Source organism: Rousettus aegyptiacus, unplaced genomic scaffold, assembly GCF_014176215.1.
Source record: "Rousettus aegyptiacus isolate mRouAeg1 unplaced genomic scaffold, mRouAeg1.p scaffold_m13_p_2, whole genome shotgun sequence".
Classification (NCBI taxonomy): domain Eukaryota; kingdom Metazoa; phylum Chordata; class Mammalia; order Chiroptera; family Pteropodidae; genus Rousettus; species Rousettus aegyptiacus.
Genome location: NW_023416295.1, coordinates 116236470 through 116259121, shown reverse-complemented (window position 1 = coordinate 116259121; position 22652 = coordinate 116236470). Strand labels below are relative to the sequence as shown.

Genomic DNA, 22652 nt, shown 5'->3' with positions numbered 1-22652 from the left:
AACCAGGTTCTATGACTTATTTTATTTTTTTGCCTGCTTCTTCCCTGTCCCTGTCTTCTTTTGGTCTTTTAATATATTTTCACTTTCTTTTTTTGTCTGTTTGCTAGATTTCATTCTGACTTCAGTGGTTTCATTTTTTTTTTGAAACAATACTATTTTTAATTTTTAAATGTTCTTCAGATTTTGTCTACATTTAGAACTTCCTTTCCTTTTTTTTCCTGTTTGTATATGTGATACAGTTAAAGTAATATTTCTTTGTTGCTTTTGTCCTGGAATAATGACAGTGCTAGGAATTATGTTATCACCATACCTTTTAAGTATATCGTACAATGTATTTTTAAAAATATTTCAAAACTTGATTTTTTAATTGCTTTCATAGTCAGTAAATTTTTACTTAACAAAATTTTGTTGTATTTTGAAATCTTTTCTTGACAAAAATGATTTTAATGTTTCTTAAATAGTTTTTGTAATTGAAAGTACATTTATTGGAGGGAGTAATTGTGAGAGGTGGTCACTATTGGGAAGCACAAGTTGGATAGAATAATTAATACTTCTGTGTTATGTATCGCTGGCAGGAGCCAGATTTGCCTGTTATTTATAAATACACATTTTTTTTAAAACAAAAATTTTTAGACTTTTTGGTTATGGATTTCATAGTTTTATCTAGTAATTGTGGAAATAATTTTTAAAATAGTTTCTAATCTGTTGATTTCTTTGACATTCTATATATTAAACAGGACAAAGGGACTTTTTGTTGGGTCAGGGAAATAACTTGAAGCACATTACTAGTTCTAGTTGCTTCCTGGTTTTTATCGTTGTTTGACTGCAGTGTATATTGTAGACTAAGAAATGAGGAAGAGTACAATTGTTATGATGGTTTTAGACTGAGAACATGGTAATCTATTTAATTGGTTTCAGCATTCTACTGATTGTGTGACATTTGTTCTTTTTCTATCATTTCCTGCTCCAAGAACACACACAAGTTCTTATTTTACCTGAAATTTGTGATGATAAACTTCTTTCTTTAGCTTCTTAGGCAAAAATTAATATAAATTTAGGGTACTATTCAAAAAATTCCCCAAAGGCTGAGTGCCTCTGACTGCTGTTAAAGAGAGTCCTGCATTAAGAGGAAGACTAAATTGTTAGCAGCTGCTGCTGCCATTTATTGAGCACTTACTGTGTGCGATATCTTATCATTTCATCTTCACTTCAACTTTTATGAGGTAGGTAGTGTTATTTTAATCTTACAGGAAGGAGACGGAGGCTCAGTTCTCCCATAGGTAAGTGGCAGAACCAAGATCCAAACCCAAATATTTTTCTGACTTCAAAGCTGAGCTCTTTTTACTTATGTGGTATTCCTTATTGTAATATGTTTCTTGATCTGAAGTTCTGTATTTTTTTAAGAAATTTACCTTTGTGTTATTAACTTTTAGCATTTTAAAATTTATAATTTTCTTTATTTTGTTAATTGTAGTTATTGCTCTGCCAGGGTACGTTTCTAATACATTTTCTTTGTCCTCATAAATAACATTTCTATCCTATTTATATTCTTTCATTGTTTTAAATCTGTTTTTGGTACTGATCTATTTCATGAAGGTTAAAAATACATACCATCAGGGATTGATTTATAAGAAATGTATTTGCATTTTGGGCTCATTTTGAGGCAATCATTTTAACATTTACTTGTGTAGCTGATCAGTGTTTATTTTACATGGATGTTTTGAAAATGTAATGAGCTACTTTTATATTCCTAAAAGCAGAGTTTTCTAATTGTCATGTACTCAAACATAGAGAAAATTATGATATTTAATATATCACTCTGGTAAATGGATCATCCTACTGCTGTTGGTCTCAAGTACTTGCTCCAGGGAGCCATGCCCTCTCTTCCTTTATATTGTGCTTCCCTACCTTATTTAGCCTCCCAGTGCTGAGAAGGCTGATATCTTGGTACAGATATAACTCATTTGTGGATGTATAACCTTTGTGAGAGAGTAGACTAAAGGTCTGTTCTTAGGAGTTAGATATTCAGTAAACATATAATTTTCTGAGAAAAGTAAAATTTTAAGTGGTCCATTCTGAAATGTTTACATTATGGATCATTCTACGTCATGCATTCATGTTGGCCAACACCTTATATTTGAAGCCTTTGGAAACAGCTGTACTCATTTCTAGCTTATAATGATATATATTATACATTTTATTTGATCTTGTTATTGCAACATGGATATTAATCTTTAATGTGCTTAAAATATTTCCAGTTATGTGATAATAGTTATAACAATTTTGTCTAACAAAAGGACTTGATCAAGCAAAAAAGAATGCATATTTTTTGTTTATTTAGGTTGCATCCTCTCTGGATTTGAGACATAATATTTATAAGGTTTGATGCTTTTTTAGGAAATATGTTGCTGTATTTAAATACTGCTGTTTCAGAGTAGTATGTAACTCAGCTGTACCTCAGAAGTCTGATGTGTATCATTAATTTAAAACCACGGTCATGTAAAAATTATTGAATTTTAGAATAAACTAACTCAGAATTTTGACATGAAAATAGCATTAACTGTATTGTGTAACCTCTGTTGGTTAACTCTTTCTTCTCCTGGTTTTCCTAATGTGGTCAGTGTTAGCACAGTTCTTCATTGGAAACCAGAGTGACTTCTGATAGTTCCTTGTCTGGTGATTCTCCCCCTACCTCCTTTTCCTTATGCCTCAACCATTTCAGTAGAGTATCAGATACTGTTGTTTCTACCACCAGATGTCTCTCCTTTGTAGTCCCACTTTGTTCTAGTTTAGTATGTTACCATTTTCATTCATTTTTGTTATTGGAATTGTCTTCCCTAAACACGGTTTGGTCACGTCTGTTCCTTAATATTATTTTTTCTCTTCACTGCCATAGTTGGTAGCCATTTTTGTATTACATTTAAGAGGACTTTTAGCCCCGACATACTCTGATTTCCTGTTCTTTGATGCTTCATTGTGCATAGGGATAACCCTGTCTCCTTTCCTTAATTAACCTTATTATCTAGTCACCAGTGTTTCTTATTTTCGTGTTCTAATCACATCAGTAATTTTTGTCAGACTACCCTCACTGTGTATTCTCAGCCAAGGAGACCAGTTATCTATATTCACATGAGATGTTACTATTCTACAAAGTATTTCTATTCTTCATCCTTGTTTAGAATTATTTTCCTATAGTAATTCTCTTTACTTTCTTTAGAGCATTTACCACACTGTGCCTTCGAACATAATTAGTTGTATAATTCATTCTCTTCTTTCACAAGATGATAATCCACTTGTGATATCGTCCATGTTTTTCTTATTTATTAATTATGGTATTTTCATAGTTGCATAAGGTAAGACAGGAAATACACAAACGTGCACTTACCTGTACACATTTTCATTTACTCAGTTTAAGTATCTACTTTGTGTATATCACTGCCACATACAGTGGTGATCTATGAGGAAATAAAAAAAGAGTAAAACATGTACCATGAATATAATATGCCTTGAAAGAATTTATATTATAAGGGGGAAAAATATGTTGATGTGATAAACCGAAAGGCCTTGTACTTAATATTCTCATCTCCATTTATATGGTTGTGTGTATATTTGTCAGATTTTTTTCTACCTATTCTCAAACATATCAGTTATTTGTATATGAAAATCAGAAACTAGTCTTAGAAAATAAAAAAGTTTTCAATTTAGGTAATTTTATTTTCAACTTTAATAAACTGAATTTAGAATTTAGCTTAATGTATTATTTAAGAATAAAGTAATTTCATTTATAAATTTAGAAGCTGACTTTTTGAGACACTGTCTTTTTGTTTTTCTTTGCCTAGTTTGTTTTGTTTTAAAATGAAATAATGATTCTCCTGCAGTTTCATTTAGAGTAACTTGGAAAAAAAACCTTTGTAGTAATAACTCATTTTATTTGCAGTTTGATTTTATCTAATTGTGATAGTCTGTTAAGGAACATGGAATTTATTATGTAATGTTTGTTTTATGTTTTTCTGAAGAAATGAGAGTTCGACTCACAATATCGATGTACAGATATGTAACATGTAAACGCAATGTTCTTTGTACGTTCTTTATGCTCTAATATAATTAATTTGTTTCTAGATGCTGGCATCACCATCTACATCAGGTCAGCTGTCTCAGTTTGGGGCAAGTTTATACGGGCAACAAAGTAAGAATTTTGTATTTATTCTGGAATACTGTATTTAAAGAAAAAAATAACTATCAAATAACAACCAGTGCCCTTATCAGTTTGTTCTAGGGTTTAAAAGGAAAGATAATTAGTTTTTATTTTTATTTCACTTAAATAGCAAAAGCTCATTATTTCAGACCTTTCTAATTGAAAATTTGTTATTTGGATTAGGATAGATTAAAATTTATTTCTGCACCTTTTGTATCGGTATGTTCCTTTGCAGTATTTTGAAGAATTTGCTAAACAAATTAAAAATAGACATCATCTCTACTTTCAATTAGAGGAAGTTAAAGGGTTTTTTTTTTTTTGGTTTTCGTTTGTTTTTTGTTTTGGGGTTTTTTTTTTGGTCATTTGACTAGGTCATTTTGTTTGTGTTTTTTGGCCTTTTAATAATATAAGCCTATTACTTAGCAGTTTGTCAAATGTTCTCTTTGCTTAGCAAATATTTCTTTTACTTTAATGCAGTCCGAGTATAGAATCTATATTTTTGACTAAATTTAATGCTTTTTCCATATATAATAAGATTTTATTTTTAAGTATTGTAATTTTATAGCGCTTAGCACAGTGCCTGGCGCATAGTAAGCGCTCAATAAATGTTAGCTGCTATTATCACATAAAATTTTTATAAAACTAAACTATAAAATCTTCTTATCTTTTCAGATTAAGTTTTCAAACCGTTATATATTAATAATATTTTATCATCTCTGTTAATGTAAGAGACTGCTGATCCCCTATCTCTGTTAATGGAAAGGGAGTGTTAAAAAGTTATAAACTCCCAGCACAGATTACAGAATAATAAGGTAACTAGAGAAGACAATCTAATGACTATCTTAACTAGTTTCAGAAGACAATCTAATGACTATCTTAACTAGTTTCAAATAAAAATCAGTTATTTCATCTGAAACTCTTTCCCAGTGTAATGAAAGGAAAAGTTTTGTTAGGCATCAGAATAATTGTTATTCCACTTTACCCTTCAAACTTATTTTGAAGTAGAGTAAAAAAAATTTTTTTTTTTTGTTAGGCAAATATAGTTTGTCTACTTTTTTTCTCTCCCTTTTTTTGTGGTCTTGCTCTTTTGCTGTGGAACAGTTTTGTTAATACAGAATTAGTAAATAAAATTGTTAATTGTTTATAGATATTAGCAGTTTTCCTATAGTGAAGGACATACTAAAAAGCTTTGTATTACATTTAAAAAGATGCTGCTTGTTTACCCACAAATGTTCATCCTAGCTGCTGGAGAAATATTATTAGCTAGTAATTTGTTTCATTTAGCCTGTTTTGGTATGAAACCTACTACTTTCACCTTCCTGATAACACTTACCATGGAAGTATCTAGTTATTTTAAAGCTACCCATTATTTCTGTAGATGAATTGCAAAAAACTTTTTCTTTTTAAAGCTCATAATTTATCACAGCAGAAAGTAGATATAAACATAAAATTCATAGTTGAGAAGCTAAGTTTACTTTATGAAGGAGAATGGATTTATTTTACAGTATAGTCAACTATATGGACTTTTAAAATCTTATCCAATTTTTTAACCTGCAAATGTGAAATTGTAATTGAGCAAAGGCTGTGGAATGAGTTAGATTTTAAATATAGTTATTTGATTGGTATGGTAGACACTTACTGATGTCTTAATTTATGTAAATGATTGTGCTGGTTGTTAAGGATATACAAAGATTAATAAATGAGCAAAATTATTTTCATTAGAAAATGGATTTTAAGGTACTTATTAGTTTAAACACTCACATATGACAGATATTTCACATTGGAGTTCCTGTAGTATTCCCGTAGTATTAGTGAACTAGCATTTTCAATGCATGACTTGCTCTTTTAACTGACATTGTGAGTGTTAGCCTACAGAAAAATTTAACCTTAGGTCAACCAGAACTAAAATGTTTCAAGTTAGGATGCAGTTATTCCTTCCCAGTGTACCAATTTAGAAGCTGCAAGAAGTGAAAAAAGACAGAGCCTGGATTTCTAGTGTCTATCTGTTAGGATAGACCTGAGAGGGCCAAATAAATCATTTAGCTGGCAAGTAGTCTGAACACATAACTTGTCAGAGAGTAGGACACCAGCTACTTTGTAGGACTTGAGGGCCAAGGTTTTAATAGTATAAGGAAGTCAGAATCATAAAACTTGATGGGCTGACCTTAATAAAGGATGGGGAGATAAGATAGAATAAGTAGGTGGGAGTAGATTAGATTAGTGATGTTACACTTATGGCATTTAATTGTAATTGTGCTTTGGTCTTCATACAACTGGAAGCTCTTTTGCCTCTCAAGTGTATTGAGTTCCGCTATTAAGTATTCAGATTGGCAAAGTTCACTAGGAATTTATGCTGGTAAAATGGAGGTCTACTATTTGCTTTTGTGTTCTTAATCATTAAGAGAGGTTAGAAGTGGAGAAGGAAGTGTGCCTTCCCTAAAACAGACTCACCAAGATTAAACAAGGGAAGGAATTCCTTTTGGAATAGATACAGAACTGCCTAAACCTACATTTTGCCAGAGTTAGGTGGAAGTGATTGCATAGTATATGTGGGTACCTAGATAATCCTGGATGACAAGCTTTTTTTATAGTCACAGTCTGATTGTAATCAGATATGTAAATAACTTTATCCAAGAGTTCGTGTGAATACTGTACACCAAATGATAACTATAGATGCCAGTGAATGGAGTCTTATATTCAAGTTGCATGATGTTCTCTACTTTGTACATAATGTTTTAGATATACCTTACAGGTTTAAAGATCCCTGGTTTCCCTGAAATTGTCTGCTAGATTACAGTAAACAGAGAACCAAGAATTAATTTTCTCCTAGATATTTAGTGCATTGAAATTAAGTGGTAGTATAGTTGGAATGACTTTTTTTCCCCCACTTACTAACAGGATTTAGAGCCTTGGGGGGTTGGAGGAAAAGGAAACTACTATTTACTAAGTGCTTCCTATATGCCTGTTATCTCATAGGCACATAGATTAACTAGCTGTCTGGATGATATACACGTGTATCTATCTGAATTCTCTAGAGCACCTAGATCTCTAGCTCAGAAATAAAGTAAACTTGTCTTTCTGGGACCTGAAGTTCTGGCTTGAGAGCAGTGGCATAGTCTCATGCTTTCCACAACATCCCTTTGACCTGTTTTAAGAACACCCATGTGAAAGCTACTTAACGTTGTGGTGAACCAGAACACAGGTGAGATGCTTCAGAAATGATGCTCTTGACAACGTATTTAGGCAAATGGACACACTTTGGTAGCTTCGAGAAATTGGAGGACCATTGAACAGGTACTTGAATTAAAATTGAATTCTCTGAGAATTCTTGCTCTCAAAAGCACATGTTATAGTTGAGTAAGTCAATAACTTTATATATAAAATACTAAATAACAGCCTACAATGGTAATACATTGGTTAAAAGGTATCAGGTTGAATGGTATGGACAGACTTATAGTTTGGAGAGAAAAACAATAAATTGCAGTGGTATGAGAGAACTTCAAAAAGGAGGTAAAAATTGAGTTTAAAATATTTAGTGAGTGCCTGATTTTATTTATATATATATATATATATATATATATATATATATATATATATAGCATCATGCTAGATAGTGCAGATGTGTGATAGAAGAGGTCATTCTTTTTTATGCCATCTCCATGCAGCATACATATTGCTGAGGTCTTATGATTTTATTTATTGCATGTCTTCATTGCTTTTGTATCCTCGGTATTCTATATGGCAGGCACTCGTTCTGCAGAATATATCTCAAGATTTTTGCTGCTTTCCAAGTTCAAGAACACAACTGGAGCATGTAGTTTTCCCTCAGAAAATAACTATTTTTCTCGTGAAAACCATTACTTCATTAGACTATCTCATCTTACCTTCATCTTTAGAACTACCTGTTGACTGTCCATATGTTTCCTGCTGCCCCACACACTAATAGTTATTATTTACTGTGTGCCAGGTGCTATTTTAAGTACTTTATATGAATTATCTTTTTGAATATTCGTAAGAACCCTGTGACAAGTTAAGGGACTTGCCCAAAGTTATATAGGTAGTAAATAGTAGAGTCTGGATTAGCCTGGATTATTTTACTTTGTAAGTGTAACTATGTGACTATCAGTTGAGAACACCAGTTTCCTTGAAATGGGCATGCTACATATTGTTTACTGAATGTCATGACCCTAGAGGGCCATTTACACATAGTAGAAACTATAAATGCCAAACACACAGATTCCGAGAGTCTGTTGAGTAAGGCTTTATGATAGGAATTATTCTTTTACTGAGTTATTTATTGAATACCTACCATGACGGAAATAGTCCAAGATTTAAGGGTATGGCAAATAACAAAGTTCCTACTTTCATGGAACTTATAATGTAAATGGAGGAAGATAGAATAAGCATGCAGACAATTAAGTAAATAATATAATTCTGGTAATAAGTGCTACAAAAATTAAGTCAGATTAATGGATGAGTGAATGGGATTAATATTTTACATGGAGCAGGCAAAGAGGCAATCTCTGAGGAGGTAATATTTAAATGGAAACCTGAATGTTGAGAAGAGAAAGTCCTTGGAAAGTTCGGGGAAGTGCTTTTCAGGTACAGACAACAATAAATGCAAAAGTTCTTATGAGAGGGCAAAAATGAACTTAATGTGTTAAAGGAAGAGTGAGAAGGGCCAATATAGTGAACAAAAAAAGTAGTAGATGAATGGTGTAGCAGGTGTCAGTCATATCATGGAGTTTTGTAAAGATTTGGTAAATAATTTGGGTTTGTTCTAAATTGAATGGGAAGGGTTTTAAGATACAGTTTCATTTTTATAAGATAACTTTGCTCTGTACAAAATGGACTGGGTGAGGGAGGGATGAGTGACGGAGAGAGGCAAGACTGTTACTATAGTGGTTCATGTAAGCAAAATAGGATGACTTGAATGAGTGGTGGAGGTGTTGAGAAGTGGTCAAATTTGGCATATTTTGGAGATAGAGCTAATACGATTTGGTGATGTGGAATGTGAGAGAGAGCAAGGTTTGAGACCTGTATTACTTTGTGAATTGGTGCCACTAATCCACAATGGAAATTTAGCAAAATATACAAAGGAGCTTCACACAGCTCTTCTATAAGAAGAGTGCAGCTGCTGTAAAGATCCAGCCAAATGCTGTCTGGGACTCTCAGCTGTTTCTAACATAGCAGGAACTACTCGTAGTTGATGTTGAAGCCAGTTAGCTCCATCCATGCTTCCTGTCTCATACATTCTTAGTACAGAGAAATAAGCCTACTTCTCCTCCAGGCGTATCACTTGTCCTCATTACCTTCATTTTGCCGTTTTCTCAGACTGACCTGTTGTAACATTTTTCCCACCTGACTCATCATCACCACCACCAAATACCTGGCTAGGTCTGTCATTATTTAATTCATGTACTATCTCTTCCAGGAAACATTTTCTGATCCCACATCCATTCTACTTTCACCAAGTAAATCTGCGGTAGTGATCCTTCCTGTATACACCCAAGCACACCTTATTACATATACTGCATGTAAACACCTTGATTATAGCAGTTTTTGTTTTTTCAATAATAGTCTTTTGTATCTCTGTAGAACAAGGGAAGTGAAGTATTCTAGGTGGGAAGAAGGATATGATAAAAGTTCAGGGGCAAATTTGGGGAGGGGATAGGGAAAGAAGGGAAAAGATTGTCAAGTATATTGTATGTAAGAAGAGTATCTATTGGGGTGAGTAAAATATTAAGTAAGATTGGACGAGTTATATGTCAGTTCTATCTCAGTAAACTGGGGAAAAAAGAAAATGAATGATTAGAAGAATCTTCTGGGACCTGGCAGACTTTTAAAGACTAAATTGTGATTGGGTTTAATACTGTGGTTCTCAGCCCTGGCTGTATTACTAGAAACACCTGGAGAGTTTTAAAAATCCCACTGCTTATGAATTGCCCAGACCTAGGTCGTCACAGTTTCTGGGCATAGACTGAGTCATTAAAACTTAGCAACTACTAATAAGTGGAAAGTGATTTCTTGAAAAAAGGGATTGAAGTAGGAGTCAAGAAATTCGATCATTATATTTAGTCTTCTTATTTGTAGTCTTGAGCGAGTCACTTAATGCTTGATATTAGTTCTTCATGTATAATTTAGTTGGGTGATGCTCTCTGGAGATTTTTCTTTTTCTACATTTTTTTTATTTTAAGGAAACTGCATAATGAAATAATGTTACAGGGAAGGTTAACTAGCTGAGTGCAAGACAGGTTAGAGGTAAGAAGACCGTTGTCCTTTGTTAGTGTGGGTAGGACAGTGAGTTCCTAGGGGAAGCCAATTGCTTTTGTGAATGGAAAGCCATCTTGTATGAATTCAGGGTTATTTTTCCCCTCTCCTTAATACAGATTTTAGGATATTTCATTTAAGTATGAGTTTTCATGGATTTAGTTGCTGTGATTAAACTTTTTCTTATAAATTGCATCAGACTGTATTGTTTATCTTTAGCAAAAGCTTGGTTTGACTGTTTTTATGTTGTTCATAAATATTTTTTCTATAGAATTATTATAAAGGGGAAAGGAGGTGAAGTAGCATAGTGCTTGACACATGGTTCCTAGGTGCTTAACAAATTTTAATTCTACTGCCTTTCCAGTGTACAAGCGCATAGATGCATTTTTATATTTACCTGTTGTAGTTATTTTATGCCAAAAATTTTTATGAGTTGTTTTTTTTCTTTTTCTTTTTTTTAATTTTCTTTAAGCTTACATATCTTCTTCTTGGTATAATATTTTGGATGATTTTCCATGATTGTTTCTAATTTAATAAATTTTTAGTAAATTTTTCCCTCCCCTGACTCTGCCAAGTTGTAACAGTTTGACTCAACTAACTCTAATTTAATGATAGTGTATTTTGTTTCCTAAAAGTAAATCTATGTCTATTCTTATTCAGTGATATTAGTTTTTTGTTTTAAAATAATTTGAATTTTAAATTTAATTTAAAATAACTCAGTTATTAAGTATTCAGGGGTTGATGATCCAGTTTGAAATTGATGTATTCCTTTCTGCTCTCTTGATTTTTTTTTTTTAGACTTAAGTACTTCAAAATGCAACTCAGACGTTTTGAATTTATTAGCTGTTTTTATGAAATCAAGAGTATCAAAGGAAAAATAAAAGTAAATGTTAATCTTTGAGTTTCTTTATTTCAGTCTTCCTCCACTCTCAGCACTGTAAAATAACTCGTTTGCCAATCCTTAATTGATTAAATAACCATACCCATTCTTTAATCCTTCTCCAAAAGTTTTTTTGCTAATGTTCACATAATCTCCATTCTCAAAAATATTTCTGAAGTTATGAATTTTCATAAGACAGCATAGAATAAGATGTATATGAAGGGTTGAAGGAAACATCTCAGTGAATCTTTTGTAGGGCTTATCAATTATTAGAAAACAGCATAAGGGTACTAGATTTTTAGAAAGTATATTTATTGTAATGAAGATGTAAAGGGTGAAAAGGAAAGGACAAGTAAAACTAGAGGAAAGAAAACTTGACAGATATAAGAGGGGAAGAAGGAAAATGGAGCAAAGAAAACAAGAGATAGAGGTTTAGGAAAAATTCAAAGAGAAATAAACTTTCAATGGAAGCAAGAGAAAAAACAATAGATAAGCGGTTATTAAAATTCAGTAGGCACTCACAACAATGCTAATTTAGTATTATACTGAGTTCTCATAGGTTGCCATTAAGAACACTAGGTAAAGAGCTCTAAATTCTAGTCTTGGTTCTTTGTGTCACCTTGGAGAAGTCCATTAACTGAGGCTCAGATTCTTATCTGTAAAATACAAACATTGAACCAAGTGATCTTTAAGGTCCCTTCTGGCTCTAAAATTGTGTATTTCTTAGTAGTTAGTAACTGTGAGAAACACACTCCTGTGGGAGATTTGCAGCTATAGCTGACTTTAGGACAACATATTTGAGGAGAAGGATGTAAGCTCCCAGAGGGTAGGAGCATTTTTCTGTCTTGTTCACTGCTGTATCTCCAGCAGCTAACACCATGCTGAGCACATTATAGGCACTCAATAAATGTTGGGTGAGTGATACGAGTGTCATTTTGGTGATTCATTATGGGAACCTCTAGAGGACCTTGGGGAAAATTATGTGCTTGAAAGAAGGAAAGATTTTTTTCTGAAGAAATTTTACATAGCCTGATATTTTAATCTCTTTCTTCCTTATTTTGTCCCAGATTCAGAGAAAGTGGCTGCAGCAAATGATATAGTCATGGTCACAAAATCTGTAGTGACCAGACAATATACAGTGACTAAACCAACATATAATCTTGGCCACTTCTCTTCATACAACTTAAAAAAAGACATGGAGAACCAAGCTTGGGTCTTCATGGAACATGAGTGGAAAAGAATACAAATAGAATATAGTAATTATATTGATGCATATTCATTGGCTTCATTCATTTGAGAAGTAAAGTTAGTTTATAAGCTGAGTGACGAGGCTGGCAGATTCCAGTAAAATCTTTGTGATGCATTGGTATCCCCAGTAGGTTAGAAGGTGGTACATTGTTAGGCGAAAAGATAAATTTTGCAAAGGTATTTGAAGGAAATATTCACACACACGCACGCGCGTGCACACACACACACACAATTTTCTGGAGATCAAAGTTTCAAAATATTCAGGTCTTTGCAATTCTTTGGCCCAGAGTTAGATCAAAAATGGATGGGGGTCATTTTAAATCCCTAGCACTAAAGTCATCTACTTCTTCGCTCTTACTCCATCTTATCACTTTAATTTAACCTCCAGTCAGAATAAGCTAATTTGACTGGTCTGCCATTCCACAGCAGACGGAAACAGAAAGCACCAAAAAGTGTGAGTCAGGAAAATGGAGGCAAAGAGGTATTCATTCATAGTCAGATATGATGACTACATAAGTGACAGCTGAACATCCTTAACTTTGAGGAATAAAAAAGGGGAAAAATAAACGTCTAGCACATTAAATATCCATGATAATTATTCCGAGTCATTAAGAAAATAATTTATATTTCATATTAAAAGATAGGAAATAGTCATACATTTTTGAAATGTTTATCCCAATTGGTTAACTTTTTAATGTTTTCATATTCGAATGGTAAACCCTCAGTAATCTTTTAAAATGCACCTATTGAAAAACATTTATCCCTGTATCTGGCCCCCAGGAGTATTAGAATAGAAAGTCATTGTACTTTGAAATTTTAAAACTCGTTTTTAATTTTTGTCACTTATAGCTTTACCAGGTTGAGTTTTTTAATCAGTTGCTGACATTTTATGTTGGGTTTGTAAAAACTGTAATGTTGAGAAGTATGTGTGTATAAATAGTGGTAAGGAGACTTTTTCTTAAATGCATTTAAAAAAAATGATATGAAAAATTAAAGTTACTTCAGCAAAGCACAATCAAATGTCTGTGTACCTCGGTTATGATTTAAAACAAAACACAGGATTGCAGATTTCTTAAAGGCATATTTGTACAAAATGTTTTTATTGAACATATCTAATTTGTTGCAATCATTGACAGACACAGTTTATTGTAAAATAGAAATATGAAAGCAACATTCAGTCATAATACTAAATTTCAGACTAGAATATTATTTTTGTTAAAATTAGAGTCCATTTGGAGTGAATCGAATATATCTATTTAAATTTGCAAATTATATTACGTTAGGTCATTTTTAAATGTTTTTAAATTGCCAATTCCAGAAGATGGATAACAATTTCATTCCTGATGGCAATGAATTTCCTTCTTCTGAATTTTTTTAATAGGTGCACTAGGCCTTCCAATGAGGGGGATGAGCAACAATACCCCTCAGTTAAATCGCAGCTTATCACAAGGCACTCAGTTACCGAGCCACGTCACGCCAACAACAGGGGTACCAACAATGTCACTTCACACGCCTCCATCTCCAAGCAGGTATTTATTGGTGGACTAGACTATTTCTCAAAATGTATCTTTGTAGAGTAAGCAAGCTTTTTTAGTTTTTTTTTTTTTTTTAATAAGGTAACTAAATGGTTCAGTGCCTTTCATTTAGGAAAAGAAAGTTGATAATCCTTTTATTTTATTGCAAATTGATAAGTGTACGGTAAGATGTTTTTACCTCGTAGCTGTCATACTGGTTGTCAACTGGGTGGGTATCCAGGGTTAATTACCAACTGGGGGGCTTTTTCAAAAGTCAGCTCTCTTCTTCCACAGAGGATGTGCAATTTAAAATCAGTCCTCAAATAATTCTGATTATTGCTCCCTCATCACTAGTAAGAATAAAAAAAAAACAGGTTACTTAAACTATGCGTATTAGTATAAAGGAGATAGAATTACTTACATTTGGAATGAAATTATTCTAATATATGTGTGAAATACATTTGTATTATTTTGTCATAGTCACACTAACCGTTATTTCATCTTAGATATCACCATATATTATTAGTTCCACTATAATGTGCCCTTTCTTTTTGTTTTGTTTACTTTGACTTTTCAAAGAGCTAGAATGACCAGACAGAATAATTCAATTAATAAAAATTAGCAATGCAATTTGAAAGTATATTTGCTTTTTCTAGGATTAGACCAATTGATTATTAAAAGAGAATTTTAATGACTAATTGAAGAGAGCTTATTTAGTATAATGGACTTCTTTTTCAGGGGTATTTTGCCTATGAATCCTAGGAATATGATGAACCACTCCCAGGTTGGTCAGGGCATTGGAATTCCTAGCAGGACAAATAGCATGAGCAGTTCAGGGTTAGGTAGCCCCAACAGAAGCTCGCCAAGCATAATATGTATGCCAAAGCAGCAGCCTTCTCGACAGCCTTTTACTGTGAACAGGTAAGATGTTTATTGATATTGTGTATAATTGTCTTTCTGAGTATTATCAACTTTGCCTTTTCATATTCAACATTCTCTTCTTGAGTCGTGGCTTCTGTCTCATAAGTGTGTTCATCACATATTTATGACCAGGGATTCATATCACAACTTTAACTTCCCAAACTAAAGATATGTTCTTTTAAAAATCAGTTTGATTTTAGAAAACACATTAAAGTTTTTTCTTGCTGTTAGAAGAGGATTGTTCTTTGGTTGCCACAAGGCAGATATTTTTTGATGTGTCCTTCCTCTAATTAATGAGGTTGGTTACTTAACGTGGTAAGACTTCCAGACTTCTGAACGGGACTGGAGACATGTTTGACTATTGCTGCCTTGCTCCATTTATACTTTGGTTAAGTACCTTTTCAATCAAAATTCAGTTTTGTGCTTTGGAGAGGAGACTTACTGGCCAAAGACTTTTTAAGACCACATCTCTAAGTATTTGAAAATTATGTCTTGTCCTGGGATTTAAAACAAAAAGATGAGCTATTGTGCTTTTTTATTGCTTTTTGCACTATTCATTGCATATACTATTATGCAAATAATAACAATATGAAGACCAATTATCCTTTATGTTACGATTTTTAAGCTGTTTAGATAATTTATATGAGAGTTATGTCTACAATAAAAGGCCTTCCTTGCAAAAAGAGCATTTAAATTTGCCAGGTTTTTGTTTGTTTGGTTGGGTTTTTTTAATGAGGAACTCTAGAGGGGTAAAGAAACAATTTAGTTGCTATCATCATACCCATTTATTTCACTTTTATCTAGTACTCGTAAAAACTAAATTAAAATAGGTTATTAGCACATTTCCTGTTTAATCTTCATCCCATAAGTTCCAGTTCTTGCTTTTATTTAGACTTAGGAGTATTTTATAATTTTACCACCTTTAATGTTTTTAAGTTATTTGTAAAAGTTTATCAGAGTTCTCACTCATCTTGATAGCTTCCTATTTATATAATATTTCTTGGGCTTTATCACATCTTTCTGCATTTTTGTAGGTACTGTTCATTGATTGTATATTTAAACTTTCGTCTGTATATTTTTTCAAATTTTAGTTGTTTTTAAAAAATACTTTGTATATAAATTGTCGAGGAAATGTAGGTGTCTAAAACCCTGCTTATTACTCTTGATGCTGTATTTATTATAGAATGTTTTCATCTCTTAATACTTTTTCAGTATTTGAGGGTACCTTATTATCAACAGTTCCAACATGCAATTAAACAAAAATTTCTATTGACTTTCCTACTCTCTAGAGCATTATTGTTTCACCATCTGCATATTTTATGAAAATATTGTTTGGCCATAGTTAGTTTGAACAGATTTAAGCAAAACATGGGCGCGCGCGCGCGCGCGCACACACACACACACACACACACACACACAAAACCCTGTTATCTTCAAACAGTTTAACCCTACTTATAACAGATACACTTTTATAAGTCTTTTATCAGATAATATATTGTTAAAGATGCATACTTTCATTGTAGAATTTGCATTAATTCTTTTTGAAATTCTTAATTACTTCTGGCCTTGATTTAAATTCAGTCTTGTTTGTTTTTGTTTTCCGTGTTTAGGCTAGTGCAAAAAAGGGAGGCATTTGTAACTATTTACCAAGTACCAATAGTGCATTAATTTGGAATTGAGGGCACTACTGAAATATTTTTTTTCTTTTAAGTAGCTGAAAGATAAATTATATTTAGATAAGAATGACATGTTTTGGAACACTAAATTCAGTTCAAGAAAAGTACCATTAAATTCAAGTCAACTAAATATTTATTGAGTGCTCGTTGTATCCTCCTGAACATTCAGGGCAGAGGACGCAAAGATGAATATGTCATAGACTCTCTCATAAGGAGAAGACATAGTGTATGAAAAAGGATCTTTTATGAAAGGTGACAATATCATGCTTTACCAGTAGCAAAAAAAAAACCTAAGTGTTTAGGAATTATAGTTGTACACTAAAGTGCAGTTTTGAGGTTGGTTCTGCCAGTATATCCAGTATGTTGGCTTTACAAGTACACAAAACAGTACCCTTAACCTCTGTTTTCCTCAAAACGTATAAATTATTTGTTTTTTGATTTTTAGTTTGTATAAGACATTTTGGTACTCTTGTTCATGGAAGGACTTAAGGAAGTTTTTAAATAAAATTAAATTTTAAACTTAGAAAAATAGAATTAGCATTTGTTTTAAAACATATTGTTGTTTTATATGAGGAGATCAAAAGTATATACTTTTGTTTTTCTTCATCCGAAAGTTAGTGTTCTTACTGTATATCTAAAATTATTTTCTATGTACCCAGTATGTCTGGATTTGGAATGAACAGGAATCAGGCATTTGGAATGAATAACTCCTTATCAAGTAACATTTTTAATGGAACAGGTAAGCTTATTCTGGAGCGAGTACCCTATAAAAATATGATAGATCTTTGAAAATAAAGCAATTGAACATACTGCTCTTAGGATAAATATTACAGGATTTTGGGGAGGGGTGTTAAAATGGTAGAATTTAATTTAGTAAGATTTTAACAGGCATAGAATATAATTCAGTGAACAGTTAAAAGATTTAAATATATTTTTTCACTTTGCATGATAATGGCATAATGTTATATCAGTATTATTTCCTTAACACCTAGAGGATCTAAACATTAACTTAGTATATATTTATGCCTCACAGTCTTTTTTTGCTTCAAGAGCTTTTCCTGTCCTTAATCCATGTCATCTGCAGCCTAAACTAAGTTGGGTGGTATGGCATTCTGGTTAGAGAGACTCAGATTGAAGAAATCTTTAAAATTACATGGATCACTTATAAGTCTTTAATAGTTTTAATAATACTAATTTCGACATTTAACCCTTATGAAATTTTTATCCAGTTTTATGTGTAAAATTCAAGATTTAATTATATGGAAAACCAATTTGATTTTGACAGTAAAGAATTCCTACAGTCCGTTGGTTTATTTTATCAACTGTTTCAGATCAAACGGGAGGCTTTGTTATTATTACCTTTCGGGTTTCACCTTCTTCTACCCTTGCATCCAAAGAAAGGAAATAAAGGATGTTATTGTAATGGTCATAGGAGCCAAATGAATACAATTGTTGAGAGAGAAATGTATGTAAAGGAAGTAGAAGGTGGAAGAATGATGAGTGAAATGGAGCATATGTGGAAGTATGAGAGATTTAGTAATGAAATGTCTTATGTGGCTAAGGGCTTTTTATTTTTAAATGTTATTGTGTGTTTAGCAGCATAGATTGACCAAGTGAGACTTTAAATTGTCAAGTTTTCACATTTGAAAATTATAGTATTGTGTTGAAGATGTTAAAATAATATGAAGTACCATTGTTTCTAAAATGCTAATTTTTTCATATTTTAATCTGAAATATGGCTACATATCATAGTTTAATTGCTGAGTTTTTTCTTTAATGGATCATAAAGTAACTATCTGACAGTGCCATCTTATATTCTGAATTATGGTTTCATACACTTCTATAAACTCTTGAATTATTTTTAAAATGCAGTTTTCACTAAGTATATTTTAAAATAGGAAAATTGTTTCTAAGTCTTTTCCTAAAACTATAAATTGGCGGATTTATTAACTTTTTCAAGTTAAAAGTATTCTTAATTAATATATGGCAATTTTAAATTCCATCCTATAGGATCTGAAGATGTGTGTTAAGTTATTATATATTTGGAGTTTGTAATTAATTTGTAATCAAATAATTCAAGAGAGATTACTGTATAGATTGAAACAATAAAATGTTAATTTTTGTCTTGTTCATATAGATATTAAAATTCAAAATTCATAACTGCAATTTGTTTTAAAACAGTGGGTAAGAGTCATTTTATCTTTTACCCTTCATAATTTTAAATTGTTACCTAACTTGGAATGTCAACAGAGTGTATTGTTTTTCTGTCAGCAAAGTAATCTTGAGATAATAGTTTTCTCTCCTGAGATTCTTTTAATTATGAAACTTGGAGACAAAATTAACTGGAAAAAAGGGCAAAATAAATTGAAAATGATCATAAAACACTAGATGAAATAAAGATTAAAGAAAAGCTATAGTGCAGGCTAAAACCAGAGTAGAAAATTAAATCCTTTAAAACTTTAAATAAAACGAGATTTTAAGAATAATAGAATAATAAAAGTTAAGAAATCAAGGGGATGATTAAAATAGGCAAAGTAGAAATGTTGGGTTAAATTTTAACTTTTAAAAGGAAGAGAGCTGATTTTTTAAAGTTTAAAAGAACAAAAGTAAATTTATTTAATATATATTTATTGAGCGCCTACTGTGTAATAGGTAATATAAACTTTGGGCTTTACATTATACAGTTGTGCTTTGCATGCATTCACCAGACATGGGAACCCTACTTACACCCCCAACTGCAAAACATACACATTCATATATGCATGCATACACATTTGTGTATGGAATCAGGACAGAAGAAGTCCTTAAGACTTCTGCTTCTACTGCCAGTACCTCAGATATGACTATGATCATTTGCAGGTGGCACTCATTCTCACACCTGTATATAACTGGAGCTCCAAGCATTCCACATACAACCTCTGCTTTGGCACATAACGAAAAGAGCAGTTACATCACAATAGTCTCTCTCTTGCCTAGCTAACAAGCTGTAATTTTAAAGTACCTTCTTTTACAGGAGAAATAATATACTCCTTATTCTCTATCTTAAGTCTCCAAAATTTGGGATTTTTATTACATTAGTTACACATTGCTTTGCTGAATTGTTTATGAAATTCTTTCATGTGAAATCAATCCACAAGTATTTATTGTGTGGAAGAGAAAAAATTACATCACTAATATAGTGCTGTGCATTATTTAGGACAAAGGTGCTGTCATTTTATATTATGTTGGTCTTTAATAGTTGGTCTTTAATAACCTGTTTAAAATGTTTGTAGAATCAATAACTAGTGTTCTTTCTCATTTAGATGGAAGCGAAAATGTGACAGGATTGGACCTTTCAGATTTTCCAGCATTAGCAGACCGAAACAGAAGGGAAGGAAGTGGTAACCCAACTCCATTAATAAACCCCTTGGCTGGAAGAGCTCCTTATGGTAATTTAAGTTTTTAAATGATGGTCAGTAGAAAGTTTCCATTGCGCGCGTGCACACACACACACACACACACACACACACACACACACACACAATTTGTTAGAGTTGCTATATACAAAGTTCTTCTTCTTCCCAGAATGCTACCTTAGCATTTTGGGAAAACTTAGTTTGTACAAAAACCCCAAAAGTAAGTTCTCATTGGTATTCAGAAGTTATTTTCTTTTGTCAGTTCTGCCTTAATATACCTTAATAATTATATTGTGGTCTGCCTTTTTTTAATTGATCACGCATTTTTTAAAAGAACACATTCTTGCATTCCTAATGATTAATAATGACTGAACATCCAGTAAAGATTTTTTCTAAGCCAGTTTATTAACCTCTACACTAATGACATTTGGGTGAGATAATGCCTTGTAAATGTGAGGCTGTCCTGTGCATTGAATGTTTAGCAACATCCTTGGCTTCTGCCTATTTGATACAGTAACACCCCCTATCTTTCAGCCTACCCCCATTGTGACAACTACAGATGTCTTCATACATTGACAAATATCCCAAGGGAGAAAAAATTGCCTCCTGTTGAGAACCACTGCTCATGGGTTATGTATAATTTATGTAGACTCTTGGTCACCATTAATACCCCTTTCTTACTATCTCTAATAAATAAGATATCTGGCTAAGACAAGGTGGTAAATGAAAAAAAGTTGGGGGCATGAAACATGCAGTAACAATTTTAGACATGAAAATTATGTAACAGCAGTGTAGCCATATTGTTTTTATCTTTTGCACATATTTATTTCCTTTTGGAAGAACCCGATAGAGACCAGTAGCAGAAACAATGAACTTGGATCAGGTCATCACTTTTATAAGATAATGGTTTTTCCCATTTTCAACTTAGAAGGGTTTCTATGCCTTTTAGAATATGATGAATACATATAACAATATGTCAAGAATGGAAAAATTAATTGTTCATATTCTAAAGTTTTTAAATCACTCTTCCAAAAATAAAAAAATAATCTGCCCTGGAAGTTGAGTACCTAGCTACTTGATTCTTAGTTCAGACTCTAATGTTTTTAACCTTTCCTCATAGGTCCATTTTTTCATCCCTTTAATCATTCCCGTTGCTCTCCTTGGACCATCTCTAGTTTCTCCATATCGTTCTTGAATTGTGGAGCCCCATACTGGATATTGTTCTCCAATAAGGGCCTGACTAATGCCAAGTATAGTGGGAGGATTACTTCCCAGTTCTTGCATGTTTTACATCTATTTCATGGAGTCCAAGAAAATCTGAAATAATATGGAGTTGTTTTATAATTGATTGCAATTTGCTCACTCTGTAAGTCACTTTCAAGTAGAATACTGACATGTTCTTTTAAAATTTATTTTGTTTCTTTGTATTTGACGGTTAACTGGTATTAATAATAGTCAAATATTTAAATCAAGTGTTTAAACCAAAAATGTTAATAATGATTACCAATATCAAATTATATTTTTAAACATCTATATATGACATTTAATTAATTATAGGATTGCCACTTCTTTCCCTTGTATTATTTTGTATATTAAGTTATTAGTCAGTATACAGAACTTTAGTTCTTTATTGTTACCCTGAATACTAAATTTTTTGAAATATGCTTTTATAGCAGAATGAGAATCTTTTTGGTATATTCTCATGAGGAAAGTTAACTTTTTATAATTTATAGCAAAATATCATAAATATCAATTGCAATTCTCTGGATTATTTTCATTATATAGTTGGAATGGTAACAAAACCAGCAAATGAGCAATCCCAGGACTTTTCAATACACAACGAAGATTTTCCAGCATTACCCGGTTCCAGCTATAAAGATCCAACATCAAGTAATGATGACAGTAAATCTGTAAGTAACTGAGAATTATATGTGTGAGTGATGTAGTTTTCTCCCTTCAGATTTCTCTTATATTAACAGTTTTATCGACTGTATTAAGGACATATTAAATACTATTACAAAGTTGTTTATCTTGAATATCTGTAATTAACTTCTGAAGAATATGGAAAAGCTTTATAACTTAGAAGATAGCCTATTTTTTTCCTATTTCATATAGGTTTGCAAATTTCTGTTGAACTTCTCAGAGTTAATTTAGACTTTTATTGTAGTCCCTGTCAGCTGGATCCCATGAAGTTTGATATTATAGCCTTCTAAGGAGCTGTGTTTTTCTTGAGTAAGTTTTCTCCTTGAAGAATCTTTATACACATTTTTATTCCTGTGTTGATTCAGCCAACTCAGCTTCCTCTTTCTGACTTAACGAATATGTTTATTTCTTCCACATTTCACTGAAAATAACTTTTTGTGTGTGACGGGAGTTTGTATATTGTTAAAATAATTGATAAAGAAGAATATTGGGTAAGAATTAAAATAAATATGAATTTTAAAAGTGCATATATTCTGACTTACCTTGGATATTTTTATGGTGATGTTTTAGGTAATGTACTATGTTTAGCAGTTTCTCTTATAAATGAAAGTACTGAAGAATAGATCTTCA

At 32.2% G+C, this 22652-nt stretch overlaps 1 protein-coding gene across 6 annotated transcripts in view; it reads left to right on the top strand.

Annotated features, from left to right (window-relative positions):
• The window catches only part of CNOT2 (CCR4-NOT transcription complex subunit 2), a 98394-nt gene that overhangs the window by 62048 nt on the left and 13694 nt on the right, over positions 1–22652 (top strand). For 5 of the 6 annotated variants that reach the window (XM_036236837.1, XM_036236838.1, XM_016152318.2 and 2 more), the window contains 6 exons: positions 4120–4186; positions 13975–14122; positions 14846–15028; positions 17364–17443; positions 20007–20132; positions 21885–22009. In XM_036236837.1, coding sequence (XP_036092730.1) covers positions 4120–4186; positions 13975–14122; positions 14846–15028; positions 17364–17443; positions 20007–20132; positions 21885–22009 — 729 coding nt within the window. The remainder of the gene's footprint in view (positions 1–4119; positions 4187–13974; positions 14123–14845; positions 15029–17363; positions 17444–20006; positions 20133–21884; positions 22010–22652) is intronic. The other variant, XM_016152322.2, reaches the window with a different exon arrangement.